Here is a 14045-nt window from a genome sequence, read left to right as displayed (position 1 = left end):
CAGACACACACAGACACACACACAGACACGCACAGACACGCACACAGACACACACAGACACACACAGACACGCACAGACACACACACAGACACACACACAGACACATAGAGACAGACACAGACACACACAGACACACACAGACACACACACAGACACACACACAGACACACACAGACACAGACACACACACACAGACACACACACACAGACACACACACACAGACACACACACAGACACACACACAGACACGCACACACAGACACACAGACACACACACACAGACACACACACAGACACACACAGACACACACACAGACACACATACACAGACACACACACACAGACACACACACAGACACGCACACAGACACACACACAGACACACACAGACACACACAGACACGCACACAGACACACACACAGACACGCGTGCCCGCCCACCAGGGTGGTTGAAGCGTTGGTCCCGTCGGTGAGCGTCACGGTGAGCCGGTAGGAGGAGCACCGCTCGGCATCCAGCGGCTTGGCCACCTCCACAACGCCGCTGTGCTCCGTCACGTGGAAGCTGCGCTCCACGTCACCGCCTGTCCACAAGCGGCGCCCCCCTAACGTCATCATCATCGTCACCGTTAACACACCATCATCATGTCACCGTTAACACACCATCATCGTCACCATTAACACACCATCATGATGTCACCGTTAACACACCATCATCGTCACCGTTAACACACCATCATCATGTCACCGTTAACCCATCATCGTCACCATTAACACACCATCATGATGTCACCGTTAACACACCATCATGATGTCACCGTTAACCCATCATCATGTCACTGTTAACACACCATCATGATGTCACCATTAACCCATCATCATGTCACTGTTAACCCATCATCGTGAGGTCACCATTAACACATCATCATCGTCACCATTAACACACCATCATGATATCACCGTTAACCCATCATCGTGAGGTCACCGTTAACCCATCATCGTGAGGTCACCATTAACCCATCATCGTGGTGTCACCATTAACACACCATCATGATGTCACCGTTAACACATCATCATCATCGTCACCGTTAACACATCATCGTCACCGTTAACCCATCATCATCGTCACCATTAACACACCATCATCGTCACCGTTAACACATCATCATTGTCACCATTAACACACCATCATCGTCACCGTTAACACATCATCATCGTCACCATTAACACACCATCATCATGTCACCGTTAACCCATCATCATGTCACCGTTAACCCATCATCGTGAGGTCACCATTAACACATCATCATGAGGTCACCATTAACACACCATCATGATGTCACCGTTAACACACCATCGTGAGGTCACCGTTAACACATCATCGTCACCATTAACCCATCATCATCGTCACCATTAACACACCATCATGTCACCGTTAACACATCATCATCGTCACCGTTAACACACCATCATGATGTCACCATTAACCCATCATCATGAGGTCACCATTAACACATCATCATCGTCACCATTAACACACCATCATGAGGTCACCGTTAACACATCATCATGAGGTCACCATTAACCCATCATCATGAGGTCACCATTAACACACTATCATCGTCACCATTAACACACCATCATGAGGTCACCGTTAACACACCATCATGAGGTCACCGTTAACCCATCTTCATGAGGTCACCATTAACACATCATCATGATGTCACCATTAACACTTCGTCATGATGTCACCATTAACGCACCATCATCATGATGTCACCGTTAATCCATCATCATGATGTCACCATTAACACACCATCATGATGTGGGGTGGGATGTGGAATGTGTGTGGTGGCACCACGTGACCTGTGATGCTGAACCAGAGGAGGCTCCCCGCCGTGCTCTGCGTGGGCAGCGCGATCACCACGGAGCCCACGGCGGCCGTCTCCGACACGGTGACCGCGTGCCGGCTCAGGCCGAAGGCGGCGGGCGTCTCCGGTGGCCGGGGAGCGGCGATCCACTCCACGTGGATGACGGCCGTCGACGGCAAGGTTGGCGGTTGCCCCGAGTCCCTGGCTTCGATCTGCGGGGCAGGCAACGGCAAGATCGGCGAGTTCTGCTTCACGGTGGGGGGTCAACATTGTCAAGCGTGTCCGTGAGGATGAGGGGGGAGGACCGCGAGGGGAGTGTGCCCAGTACCAGGATGGAGTGGGATGTCCCCGCACGGTGCAAGTCGCTCCGGCTGTAGACGACTCCGTGCTCATCGGAATAGTAATTGTGTTGCCACCCGCGGACGGTGTACAACAGCATGCCGTTGTTGCCCCAGTCGGCGTCGGCGGCGTAGACGCGGGCGATGGCCACCACCGTCGGCTCCTTCGCCGCCACCGCGTAAACGCGCGTGAGGTTCCTGCGGAAGCGCGGGGCGTTGTCGTTCTCGTCGGAGACGCTCAGCGTCACCGCCACCCTCGCTTCACGCGGGGGCACGCCGCCGTCCACGATGGACACCTGGCGCCGGCGGGCGGGACGCACGCAGACACACGCGCAACAACAACAACGACCTCCACTAAGTGGCCGTGACGGCACCACGACGCTTGTGCCAAGCCATGGGCACGTCGAGGCCACGTGTCGAACGTCCGCTGGCAGGAGGTCACGGGGCACACCCAGGTGCCACGGGTCGACTGACTGAGATGAGTAGCCGATGCACCACCTGTGCCCCCTACTGTGCTTTAGCCACCCGGCGCTCCGATGGGTCTTTGTCCAGATGTTTTAATGATTTGTGAGCTCCTCACACAATCCACCCTGGTTAAACCCAGGATGGATCGTAGGCAGGTGAGCCTAAATGTTTCTAACCAGCCAAAGATGTTCAATTAGGGGGGGTCCACGTTTCGCAAGCGTAGAGAAGGGTGGGAATGATTTGCCGAGAAGACCCGAAGCTTAGTGCGGAGCGACAGACCAGGTAGCTTCCACACAGCGTTATGCAACCGATGAAAAGATAATGCCGCTCGACTGATTCGGAGTGAGACCTCCGCTGTCAAACTGAAGCCAGTCATGAGCACACTGCCAGGGTATGGGAAACTCTCCACTCTCTCCACAACTGCCCTATCACCAATTGTGAGTTGTGGGGGTGGATTGTCCGATGGTACAAAATACCCAGGCAGGTGCTTAGCTTTGGTGGGGCTGATGGTAAGTCCCAACCTCTTAGTGGCAAGCTCCACGTTTAGCAGCAGCGCCTCCAACTCCTCCTCTGAGTGAGCAGCAATTACCAGATCATCGGCAAGGTTGAGCAATAGGGAGCCATCACTTGACCGCACCTGGGCATCGATGAGCCTCCCATTATATCTGTACCAGATGGAAATTCCTCCGGTACAGCTATTGAAGGCCACTACCACCACCACCACCACCATCACGGTGACTCTCACCTCCAGCTCGTGCTCCGCCTGCCTCTCTCTGTCCAGCCGCCTGCTGGTGGTGTGGATGACGCCTGCAACGAGTCCGTTCACCGGAGGTCAACAACAACCATCCCACGCCGGCCGGCACACGCACGCAGTGGGGTGGGGTGGGGGCCAACGTGGATAGTAAATGTTGCTGGATTTGCTCACCAACACACCGGTTAGTGCTGTACTAGTAACGAATTGGCACATTCTGTAGTATATATTTGTGTCGTGCATAATGTAGTGTACACTATACACTACATTATAATTGTAAATGTTATAGATTTGCTTTCTACACTACACTATAATTGTAAATGTTCTGGATTTGCTCTCCACCACCACCAACCCCCACCTGTCGCGTTGTTTATGGTGAAGAATCCCTGTGGGTCTCCGCTGACGATGTTGAACGTGAGGCCCCTGCCCCGGGCATCGTTGGAGGACATGGCGGCGGCGTTGTCCAGGTCCCAGGCGTCCACCTGCACTGCCCTGACGCCCCCACGGGAGTTCTCCGCCACCGCGGCCTGGTACCACGGACGCGATGCCCGCGGGGGGTTGTCGTTAACGTCCTGGGGGGGGGGGGGGAGAGACACACGGTACTCGCATTGTGTGTCGTTTTAAAATGCAGGGGTGCATACGCATGTGTGTGTATGTGTGTGTGTACTTGTGTGTGTGTACGTGTGTATATACGTGTGTGTGTGTACGTGTGTTTGTGTGTGTGTATACGTGTGTGTGTGTGTACGTGTGTGTGTGTGTATATGTGTGTGTGTGTGTACGTGTGTGTGTATATACGTGTGTGTGTGTGTATATACGTGTGTGTATACGTGTGTGTATACGTGTGTGTGTGTATACGTGTGTGTGTGTACGTGTGTGTGTGTGTATACGTGTGTGTGTGTGTGTCCTCCAGAAACAACGAAAAGCCACTACGGGTGGCCATGTGGAATGTTTGAATGCTCACAGCGGAGGAGAGGCTGCCACTCCTCTGTCGGGAGCTGGACCGGTACCGCCTGGATCTATGTGGCATTCAGGAGGTCCGGTGGACTGGCTCTGGCTCCTGCCACCATGAGGGGTGGACAGTCCTCTACTCGTGGCAGCAGACTGCCAAACAACAGGGTGTGCCTCTTCTTTTGAACAAAAGAATGAAGGGGGTGTGGGAGCGTGGCGGTGAGGTGTGGGAAGCTGTAAGCCCCAGGCTACTTTGGGCTCGCCTTCCCATCAACCGGAGGCAAGGCATGGTGGTCGTGGTTACTTATGCCCCCACCGAAGATGAACATCCGTGGAGGGATGCAGGCAAAGCCGATGAGTCAGATGCCTTCTATGACCTCCTGTCACAGGTGCTGGCTAAAGTGGCCCCTCGGGATAGAGTCATCATGTTGGGTGACTTCAATGCCTGAGTTGGTCATGATACTGGCACCTGGTATGGAGTGATTGGAGGGCATGGGCCAGATCAGCTCAATAACAACGGTAGGAGGCTGCTAGATTTTTGTGCAGCCCATGGGCTTGTAATTACCAACACGCTGTTCCGGCATCGGCGCATCCACACAACATCATGGTTGCATGCCGGGTCCAAGCAAGAACATCTGCTGGACTACATAGTGACGGACCAGCGGATGCGAGCCCTCGTCCTTGACACCAGGACCTACCGTGGAGCTGATCTGCCCTCTGACCATCGACTAGTCATCTGTAAGATGCGCCTGCCATTCTTCCACTCCGGTGGTAGGTGTACACCCAGGACCCCATTCCAACCTAAAGTGGCCTGGTCTCAGTTATCTGATGAAAGTTGCAAGCGAGAATTTCATCATCGCTTGCGGCTGGGATTGGCATCGTCCCTGACTCCTGATGTCGAGGGTAAATGGGCGAGGTTTAGGACTGTGACATGCAGCTGCAATGGCTGCTTTGGGTACACGGTCCAGACCTCCCCAGAGACCCTGGCTGACAGAGGAGGTGTTCAGGATGATTGAGAAAAAGCGACAGGCCCACTGTCATCGGCTACAGAATCCCACGTCAGAGAATGAGGAGACTTACCGCAGCCTTCGCTCGGAGGTTCGGAGAGCCGTGAGGCGCTGCAAGGATGGGTGGTGGTCGCGGGTTGCTGAGGAGATGGAGTCTGCCTCAGTGGCCCGTGATCACAAATCTCTATTTAACTCCATCAAAAAAGTAACCTGCAGCGCCACACCTATTACCATCATTAGGGGAAAAAACAGTGATCCAATCTCCAACCCCCAGGAACAGGTTTTCAGATTTGCTGAGCATTTCTGTGAGGTCCTGGGGGAGGGAAAATCCCTCAGACAGAAAAACATCGTGGCACAAAGTGAGGATGACCCTGCTGAGGCTGCGGTACCTCAAATATTGGAAGAAGTCACCCCCTGTGAGTGGCTGGCTGAGGTGCCATCTGTTGAGGAAGTCCTGAAGGCAATCCGGAGTCTGAGACCAGGAAAGGCAGCGGGCAGAGATGATCTCCCAAGCGAAATGCTGAGGGAGGGTGGCGTTTGTGCACAGACTGCCCTATATGACATCATAACAACGGTCTGGACCACTGGACGGGTTCTGCAGGATTGGAAGGATGCCATGGTGGTCCCCCTTTTTAAGAAGGGAGACCGCACAGACTGTAACAACTACAGGGGCATCTCACTCCTCAGTGTGCCGGGAAAGGTCCTGGCAAGGATTATTCAGCATCGCCTTGCCAGGCACGCTGAGGAGAGGCTTGCGGAGCCCCAATGCGGTTTCAGGAAAGGGCGGTCCTGCACAAATGCCATATTTTCTGTCCGTCTGCTACAGCAGAGGTGTAGGGAATTCCAACAAGACCTACATATCTGCTTTATTGACCTGGTCAAGGCCTATGATACCATCAGTAGGCCTGGGCTCTGGGTTGTTCTTCGTGCTTTTGGAGTACCTGACCCTCTGCTCACGATCATTAAGGACCTTCATGATGGTGAGTGGGCCCGGGTAAAATTACGTGGCCGGGAGTCCGAGCCATTCCCTGTACACCTTGGGGTGCGACAGGGATGTCCTCTGACTCCCACATTATTTAACATCTATTTTGACCAGGTAGTTCGTGAAGCCTTCAATAGCTGTACCGGGGGAATTTCCATATGGTACAGATATAATGAGAGGCTGATCGATGCCCGGGTGCGGTCAAGGGATGGCTCCCTATTGCTCAACCACGTTATGTATGCTGATGATTTGGTAATAGCTGCTCATTCAGAGGAGGAGTTGAAGACGCTGCTGCTGAGACTGGAGCGTGCCACTAAGAGGTGGGGCCTTACCATCAGCCCCACCAAAACTAAGCACCTGCCTGGGTATTTTGTACCATCGGACACTCCACCCCCACAACTCCCAATCGGTGATGGGGCAGTTGTGGAGAGAGTGGAGAGTTTCCCATACCTGGGCAGTGTGCTTATGACTGGCTCCAGTTTAACAGCAGAGGACTCATCGGTTGCGTAACGCTGTGTGGAAGCTACCTGGTCTGTCGCTCCGCACTAAGCTTCAGGTCTTCTCGGCCACGGTCATTCCCTCCCTTCTCTACGCTTGCGAAACGTTGACCCCCCTAATGAAACATCTTCGCCGGTTAGAAACATTTAGGCTGGCCTGCCTACGATCCATCCTGGGTTTAACCAGACTGGATTGTGTGAGGAGCTCACAAATACTTGAAAGATCTGGGCAAGGTCCAATCGGTGAGCTCCTCCGGCGGGGAAGGCTGCGATGGCTGGGTCATGTAGCCCACATGCCCAGCCACCGCATGCCGAAACAGCTTTTGTTCGGCCGGATTGAGGGGGCTAAGCGGGCGCGGCACGGGCTAGAGAAGAGATAGAGTGATGTGGTACAGGAGGACGTGGAGCTGAGTGGACTTGCCGATGACTGGTACCAGCGGTGTCAAGATCGGCCTCTGTGGAGGAGGCTCGTGAAGGACGCTACTGGGCAGTTGGAGGTAGGAGCGACGCTCACAACAACGAGCGGAGCGCCGAGTGGCTCAAGCACAGCAGGTTGGCACAGTAGGGGGTACAGGTGGTGCATCAGCCAGTCATCTCAGTCAGTCGACCCGTGGCACCTGGGTCTGCCCCGTGACCTCCTGCCAGCGGGCGTTCGACACTTCACGTGGCCTCAGGGTGCACATAGCCTGGCACAAGCGTCGTGGTGACGTCACTGCCACTTAGTGGCGAATGGCGGTTGTTGTTGTTGTGTGTATACGTGTGTGTGTGTGTGTACGTGTGTGTGTGTACGTGTGTGTGTATATACATGTGTATATGTGTGTGAATACGTGTGTGTGTGTGTGTATACGTGTGTGTGTATACGTGTGTGTGTATATACGTGTGTGTGTGTGTACGTGTGTGTGAGTTTCCGTACCTGCACGTCCACGTAGACGTGCAGTGTGGAGAAGCGAGGGACGACTCCGCGATCCGTCGCGCGCACCGTGAGCCAGTAGCTGTCAGCAGTCTCCCGATCCAGCGGCTGCACCGTGACGATCATCCCTGCCGGCACGGAGCGCCGTGCACGACACGCGGCAGAGACGGGCGCCGGCGTGAGCCGTCAGTCGGCGTCGTGAGCCGTGAGGAGGAGGATGGGGGGGGGGGGGGAAGGGAGGAAGGAGGGGGGGGAGTAGGTGCGGTTTACCATTCTCTGGATGAATGCTGAAGACGCCCAGGCCGGATTCGTCCACGAGGGAGTACCGCACCTCCCCGTCGATCCCCCGGTCTTCATCCGTGGCCGTGACGGTGACGACGACGGCGCCCACGGGGGCGTCCTCCCGCACGGCGGCAGCCGCCGCGAACTCCGCGAACCGCGGGGCGTGGTCGTTCTCGTCCACGTCCACCACCTCCACCGTCGCCCGGCAGGCGGCCGGCGGCGGCCCCCCGGGGTCGCCGTCGCGCGCGGCCACCGTCAGGTCGTGGCGGCGCCGCCTCTCGAAGTCGAGCGGCCGCGCCAGACGCAGGGCCCCGCTCGTCTCGTGCACCCCGAACGTGCCGCCGTCCTCGTCCTCGCCCGGCAGGGAGTAGCGCACCTCCCCGGCCGGCCCCGCGTCGGGGTCGCGAGCGTCCAGCCAGCCGAGGACGGCCCCCACCGGGAAGTCCTCGGGCACGCGGAGGCGGAGGGGCGCCGGCGCGCACGCGGGCGCGTGGTCGTCCACGTCCTCCACCGTCACGGTCACCGCGGCGACGGAGGAGAGGCGGCTCTCCTCCGGCGCCAGGTCCGACGCCTCCACCAGCAGCGCGTGCTCGGCGCGCCGCTCGCGGTCCAGCGGCGCCGCCACCTCCAGGGCGCCCGTCTCGGCGTCCACGCGGAAGAGGTCGGTGTCGGACAGCAGGCGGTAGCGCACGACGCCCGCGGCGCCCGCGTCGCCGTCGGCGGCCTCCAGCCGGAGCACCTCGCGGCCCGGCCGCGCGCTCTCCGGCACCCGGGCCTCGTAGGCGCGCCGCGAGAACTCCGGCCGGTTGTCGTTGACGTCCGAGACGACGACGCGGAGGGCGGCGCTCGCGGAGCGCCGCGGCGTGCCCAGGTCGCGGACGACGATGTTCACGAGGTAGGAGGCGGCGGCCTCGCGGTCCAGCGGCACCAGGACCCTCACGACGCCGGTCTCCGCGTCCACGGCGAGGCCGCTCGCCCCGCCGTCGTCCGTCAGGGCGTACAGCAGCTTCCCCTCGAAGCCGTCGTCCGGATCCGTGGCCTCCATTCGGGTGACCTCGGCCCCGACTGGCAAATCTTCGCGGACTTCCACGGCGACCGCCGGGGCGGCGAACGCCGGCGCGTGCCGATTGACGGCGCCGGCGGCGAGGGGGCGCGGGCGGTCTCGCCATTGGTTTGCCCGGTGGAGCCACGCGACCATCCTCCGGGCGATCCCCGTCTCCACGCACCGCCATGACGGCGCCCGTCCGGGAGCGGCGTCCACGACCGAGACGTTCAGGAACGCCGTCTCCGCCGAGAGCTCCCCGTCGGTGGCCGTGAGGCCGAGGCGGAAGGCCCCCGCCGGCCCGGCGGCGACGTCGGCGAGGGAGCGCGCGAGCGTCACGACACCGAGGGCGCCGTCCAGCGCGAAGAAGCCGCCCTCGTTCCCGGACGCGATGCCGTAGAGCACCGGCCGGAGCTCGTCGGCGTCGATGGCCGACGCGGTGAAGATCGGCTCGCCCGGCCGGAGGTCCCGGGGGATCTCGCCCACGCAGTCTACGGACTTGAAGACGGGCGCGTTGTCGTTCATGTTGGTGACGTTCACCGTCACGGTCGCCTCGGCCTCCCGGCGGAACGGAGTCCCCCAGTCCGAGGCTCGCACGCGCAGCCGGTAGGCCCCCGCCATCTCCTCGTGGTCCAGCGGCCCCGTCGTGACGACGATGCCCGTGCGAGGGTCGACGGCGAAGGGGCCAGGCTCGTCCTCCGCCAGGCCGTACGTCACGCGGCCGTCGTCCCCCTCGTCGTCGTCGGCGGCGTGCAGGATGAGCACGAACGTGCCCGCCGGGACGTCCTCGCTCAACGAGGCGGAGTAGTTGGGCCGCTCGAAGACCGGGGCGTGGGCGTTGTAGTCCGCGACGTCGATCGCGACCCCGGCGACGCCCGGGCCGGCGTCGGTGCCAACGTTGAACTCGAAGCGGCGTCTGTCGACCGCCGCCAGGGACTCGCGGACGGAGACGACCCCGGTGGCGGGGTTCACGGCGAAGAAGTCGCCGTCGGCGCCGCCTCGGACGACGTACCGGCAGCCCCGCGCGCCGCAAGAGGCTCGGACCGCGAGCACGACGGCGCGGGGCGGAGACCGCCGCTCGACGGCGCACGCGTAGACGCTCCGCTCGAACGCGCCGGCGGCGCCGCCCCCCCGGAGCGTGACCGTGACGGGCCGCGAGTGCCTGGGTGGCCTCCCCCCGTCGCGAGCCTGCACGGTGAGGTTCACCCCGAAGGGGAAGTCCGCCCAGTCCAGCCGCCCCGAGAGCCTCACCGCGTAGGCCGAGGCGGGGCCGGCGCCGTCCGTCGGGGCGACGGAGAACGCCCGGAGGGGGTCGCCGGCGACGATCTCCACGGCGACGATCTCCCCCTCGGGGCCGGCGTCGCGGTCCACCGCGACGAGCTCCGCGTACGCGGCGGCGGGGTCGGCGAACGGCGCCCCTTGCCCGCGGGTCGCGACGACCGTGACGCGCGGGGCGTGGGCGTTCGCCCGGCTCACGTTCACCGCGACGCGCGCCGAGCCGCTCAGCCCGCCGCCGTCGACGGCCATCACCTTGAACTCGTGCAGCCCCGCGTCACCGGGCTCCGTCAGCCTCCTGGCGAGCGTCACCGCGCCGCTCGTCGGGTGCACGGCGAACGCGTCCGAGTGCCGCGCCAGGGCGTAACTGAAGCGCCCGTTGGGGCCCTCGTCGGCGTCCGTGGCGGCGACACGTAGGACCGTGGTGCCCGCCGGCGCGTCGTTGGCGACGCTCGCGGCGTACGACAAAGCCGAAAACAGCGGATTCAGGTCGTTGCGGTCCAGCACCTGGACGAAGACCGTGGCGGACGCCGCCCCGCGGCCGTTCTCGGAGAACGCCTTCACCCCCAGCGCGTAGCCGCGGCGCTCCTCGCGGTCCAACGGCACGCCCCTCGTGCGGACGCGCAGGAACCAAAAGTCGCCCACGACGAGCCCCTCTGCCTCGAACGCGGCCCCCTCGTCCCCGGACACGACGGCGTACCGGGCCCCGGGGGCCGAGCGGCCGACGTGGATCCCCATCTTGTCGTGGCTCTCCACGTACGTCCCGGGCGCGGAGTTTTCGTAGACGGTGGCTTTGTAGGACAAGCTGGTGAAGCGCAGGGCGGGCTTCGGCCGGCCCCGTTGCCCATCGAGGCATTTCCTGCACGGCGGCAGCAGCAGCAGGAGCAGCAGCGGGAGGAGCGCCGAGGCCATCGTGTTGGGCGTCAGGCTCTGCGCCCGAGAGCCGCCGACGACACGGAGCCGCGGTCGGAGAGGTGGGCGACGCCAAAGTCTGGCGCTCCCAATGGGGTGTCGGTCCTCCTCCTCCTCTAACATGTCAGATCAAGACCAAACACAAACCAAACTATTTTATTTTGCCAGGTAAGGCGCCCCGCTGAGCTACCGGGTAGTGCTTTTTGAGAACCGAATTGGCTGTCGTGAACGATAGCTCAACAAAGTGGCTCATCATCGTCGTCGTCACCTCGTGGACATTTATAATTACAGCAGCAGCCAAATACTTGAAAAGGCACGTTTCTACAGGCACAGAGATCCACAGAAACCCACCCACTGCGAGACCAGAGAGACCCACTCACCTTGGTAGGGTGTGGGCTGGGCCGCTCCCCCGGCCACGCTACAATAATACTATCTAAGCGCAGTAATAATAATATCTAGGGGCTCTATAGTAGTAACAGGACGCATTGGTGTGGAGTGGGGAGAAGAGGACATTCAACCTCAGCGTGTTGTGTGCGTTTTTGTTGCAGTTTTAACGCGAATGAAAATGTGTGCCGATCGTGTGTGCATTGCTAGGGGCAACCCCTGCCAGCGGTGCAAAGTGTAATTATATAAATGCTTACGATACCAATGTGTGCGACTTGCCTTGTAGAGTGTGCAGGCGAATAAAAAAGGACGCACGCCTCCGTCGATGGTGCGTGAGAGTTTGCAGGGGCCAACCGTGTGAGCGTTGTGCACGTGCGCGCAGCTGATGACGTTGTCTCCGGGCCGAGGCGCGTGGGGAAATAAATAAATAAATAGCCGCAAACCTAGCTAAATATTTGAAGGGAAATCGCCAACACAACTCAACTTTAACTCTTTTGAATGCGAGCGACGGGAAGACGGCACAGCGCTTGCCCACGGCGTGCTTCCTGGCAGAAACATTTCTCACGTGAACCCCACGGTTTGGTAGCCAAATCCCTCGCAAGCACGCGTGCGCAGACGGACACAGACAGACGATAAAATTAATTGTATAGGTTAGAGAGACAAAGACCCCCCCATGTAGCCTTAACAGACAGTAGGGGCAAGTGCTGTTTGCGAGCGCCTATGAAGGCCGGTAACGGTACACGAGGGGGTGGGTGGCCAGCAACCACGCCCAACCGCCTTTGTCTCCCCAGTGGCGATGTTTACACACCGCAACAGGTACTCATTTGAGGCTGAGTCGACCTAGGGGAGGCCCAGGATCGGTTTAGATAATCGTCACTGATTGTGTTGGCCGTGAGCGGGAATCGAACTCGGGTCGCTGGGTTCATAGCGCAGCGCGCCAACCGCTACACTACCGCTCCCCATATAGACCACACACACCACATTATTATATATACAGATAGTCCCCGACTTACGATGGAGATGCGTTACCACGACCCCATCGTAAGTCGAAAATATCGTAAGGCGAAAATGGCCTAGCCTACCCAGGAGTCTTAAAGAATGGTGATAGTTTAGCAAAACAGAGCAATTTACAGGATCGTACTGTATAAACTATATACTGTATGTATTTATTAATTACAATACTGTATTGCACAGTAAAATTCAAAGTAAAAAACAAGGTAAATTCTTAGCCTACCTATGTGAACTGCAATTTCATAGAAAGTGTTTTCAGGAAACAATCCTCTGCTATGAAAAACTTTTAACATGCATTAAACGTATGTATCGTAGTAACCCTAAAATGAAATCGCTAAAGCTATGTTATCATACACGCATTGAACGTATCGTAACGTATCATATTGTACTGGACTCACCAAGATTCTGTCCGTCGTCTGCACACTTGAATGATGTTAGGTTGTTGATGGCCACATTAACTTAGTTGTTGGAAGAGGAGGATGGCGATGATCAAGTTACAGTCTCGTACCTCGTAGCACGCTGCTGCGTTTGCCTGCCGCGCAAAATTAAAAATATTTTGCTATTTTGTAATATTGCTATCGCCATCGTAACTGTGGCGCCACCACAGCGGAGCAACTCCGCCGGCTCTACCCTCTCCTCGCACCCCCCTCCCCATCCCACGAACGCACGCACGCCCCACTAAACACCCGCATGCACCCCCGTAGGGTCGCGAGGAGGGATCACCTGGTGCGATGGGTTTTCACCCGAGGACCCCACTAGCAGGGACGTTCCACGGTTTCCCCGGACCAGGAAATTGGCCGAGCCCCCCAGACCGGATTACATGGCGCCCCCCCCCAAGAAGGGGGCATAGAGCTTTACAGGCCGGCCGCGATGAAGCATACACAGCACGGGGGGGTGGGACCTTCAGCCAGTACCCAGCAGCAGGGTAAACAGTGGGGTGGGAGGGAAAAGCCCCTAGGCAGATAAGAGTTTACTCAAGTTGGAGGGAGCGAGGGGATTATCGATGAGTCAACGGCGAGGAACGCAGGCACAGAGACAATGGGAAGGGGGGGATGACGCGACCCCCACCTCCCCCCCAACGGCCAGAGCGCTCAAAGCAGCCGCAAAGAGAATTCGATTGGATGCGCAGGATGACGTCATGTGCCCCGGGGGTTAAGGGGCTTTGGAGACATAAGGGGGCCGGAGGGGCGGATTGAATCAGAGTCCTTCTGGAGCGGCGGAGGAGACCAGCCGTCCTTAGCGTCCGTGCGACCAATGCAGGGTGGAGCTGGAAACGGTCGGACAGAAAAAGTCCCCGAGGCGAGCATCTTCCCCAGCCCCCATGGGGCAGCTGAATAGGTGAGTGGGTACGGGAAGGGGGGCCAATTGAGT

The 14045-nt window shown here is 58.9% G+C and overlaps 2 protein-coding genes across 3 annotated transcripts in view; both read right to left on the bottom strand.

Moving 5' to 3' along the window:
- Window positions 1–14045, bottom strand: part of LOC142910216 (protocadherin Fat 1-like) — a 31787-nt gene that overhangs the window by 15633 nt on the left and 2109 nt on the right. The window contains exons 3-10 of one of the 2 annotated variants that reach the window (XM_076059915.1): window positions 13073–13206; window positions 8039–11395; window positions 7772–7896; window positions 3783–3996; window positions 3419–3480; window positions 2199–2504; window positions 1866–2082; window positions 444–583 (exon numbers count right to left, since the gene is read on the bottom strand). In XM_076059915.1, the coding sequence (XP_075916030.1) occupies window positions 444–583; window positions 1866–2082; window positions 2199–2504; window positions 3419–3480; window positions 3783–3996; window positions 7772–7896; window positions 8039–11279 (4305 nt within the window). In that variant the 5' untranslated portion in view covers window positions 11280–11395; window positions 13073–13206. The remainder of the gene's footprint in view (window positions 1–443; window positions 584–1865; window positions 2083–2198; window positions 2505–3418; window positions 3481–3782; window positions 3997–7771; window positions 7897–8038; window positions 11396–13072; window positions 13207–14045) is intronic. The other variant, XM_076059916.1, reaches the window with a different exon arrangement.
- The window catches only part of LOC142910264 (uncharacterized), a 49389-nt gene continuing 46634 nt past the window's right edge, over window positions 11291–14045 (bottom strand). Inside the window, exon 2 of the mRNA XM_076059966.1 lies at window positions 11291–11393. Coding sequence (XP_075916081.1) covers window positions 11291–11393 — 103 coding nt within the window. The remainder of the gene's footprint in view (window positions 11394–14045) is intronic.

Source organism: Petromyzon marinus, unplaced genomic scaffold (assembly GCF_048934315.1).
Source record: "Petromyzon marinus isolate PM22_M1 ecotype Great Lakes invasive population unplaced genomic scaffold, UKy_Petmar_22M1.pri1.0 PM_G_Scaffold_14, whole genome shotgun sequence".
Lineage (NCBI taxonomy): Eukaryota > Metazoa > Chordata > Hyperoartia > Petromyzontiformes > Petromyzontidae > Petromyzon > Petromyzon marinus.
The sequence above is the reverse complement of the archived record's forward strand: the minus strand, read 5'-3'. Positions and strand labels throughout refer to the sequence as shown.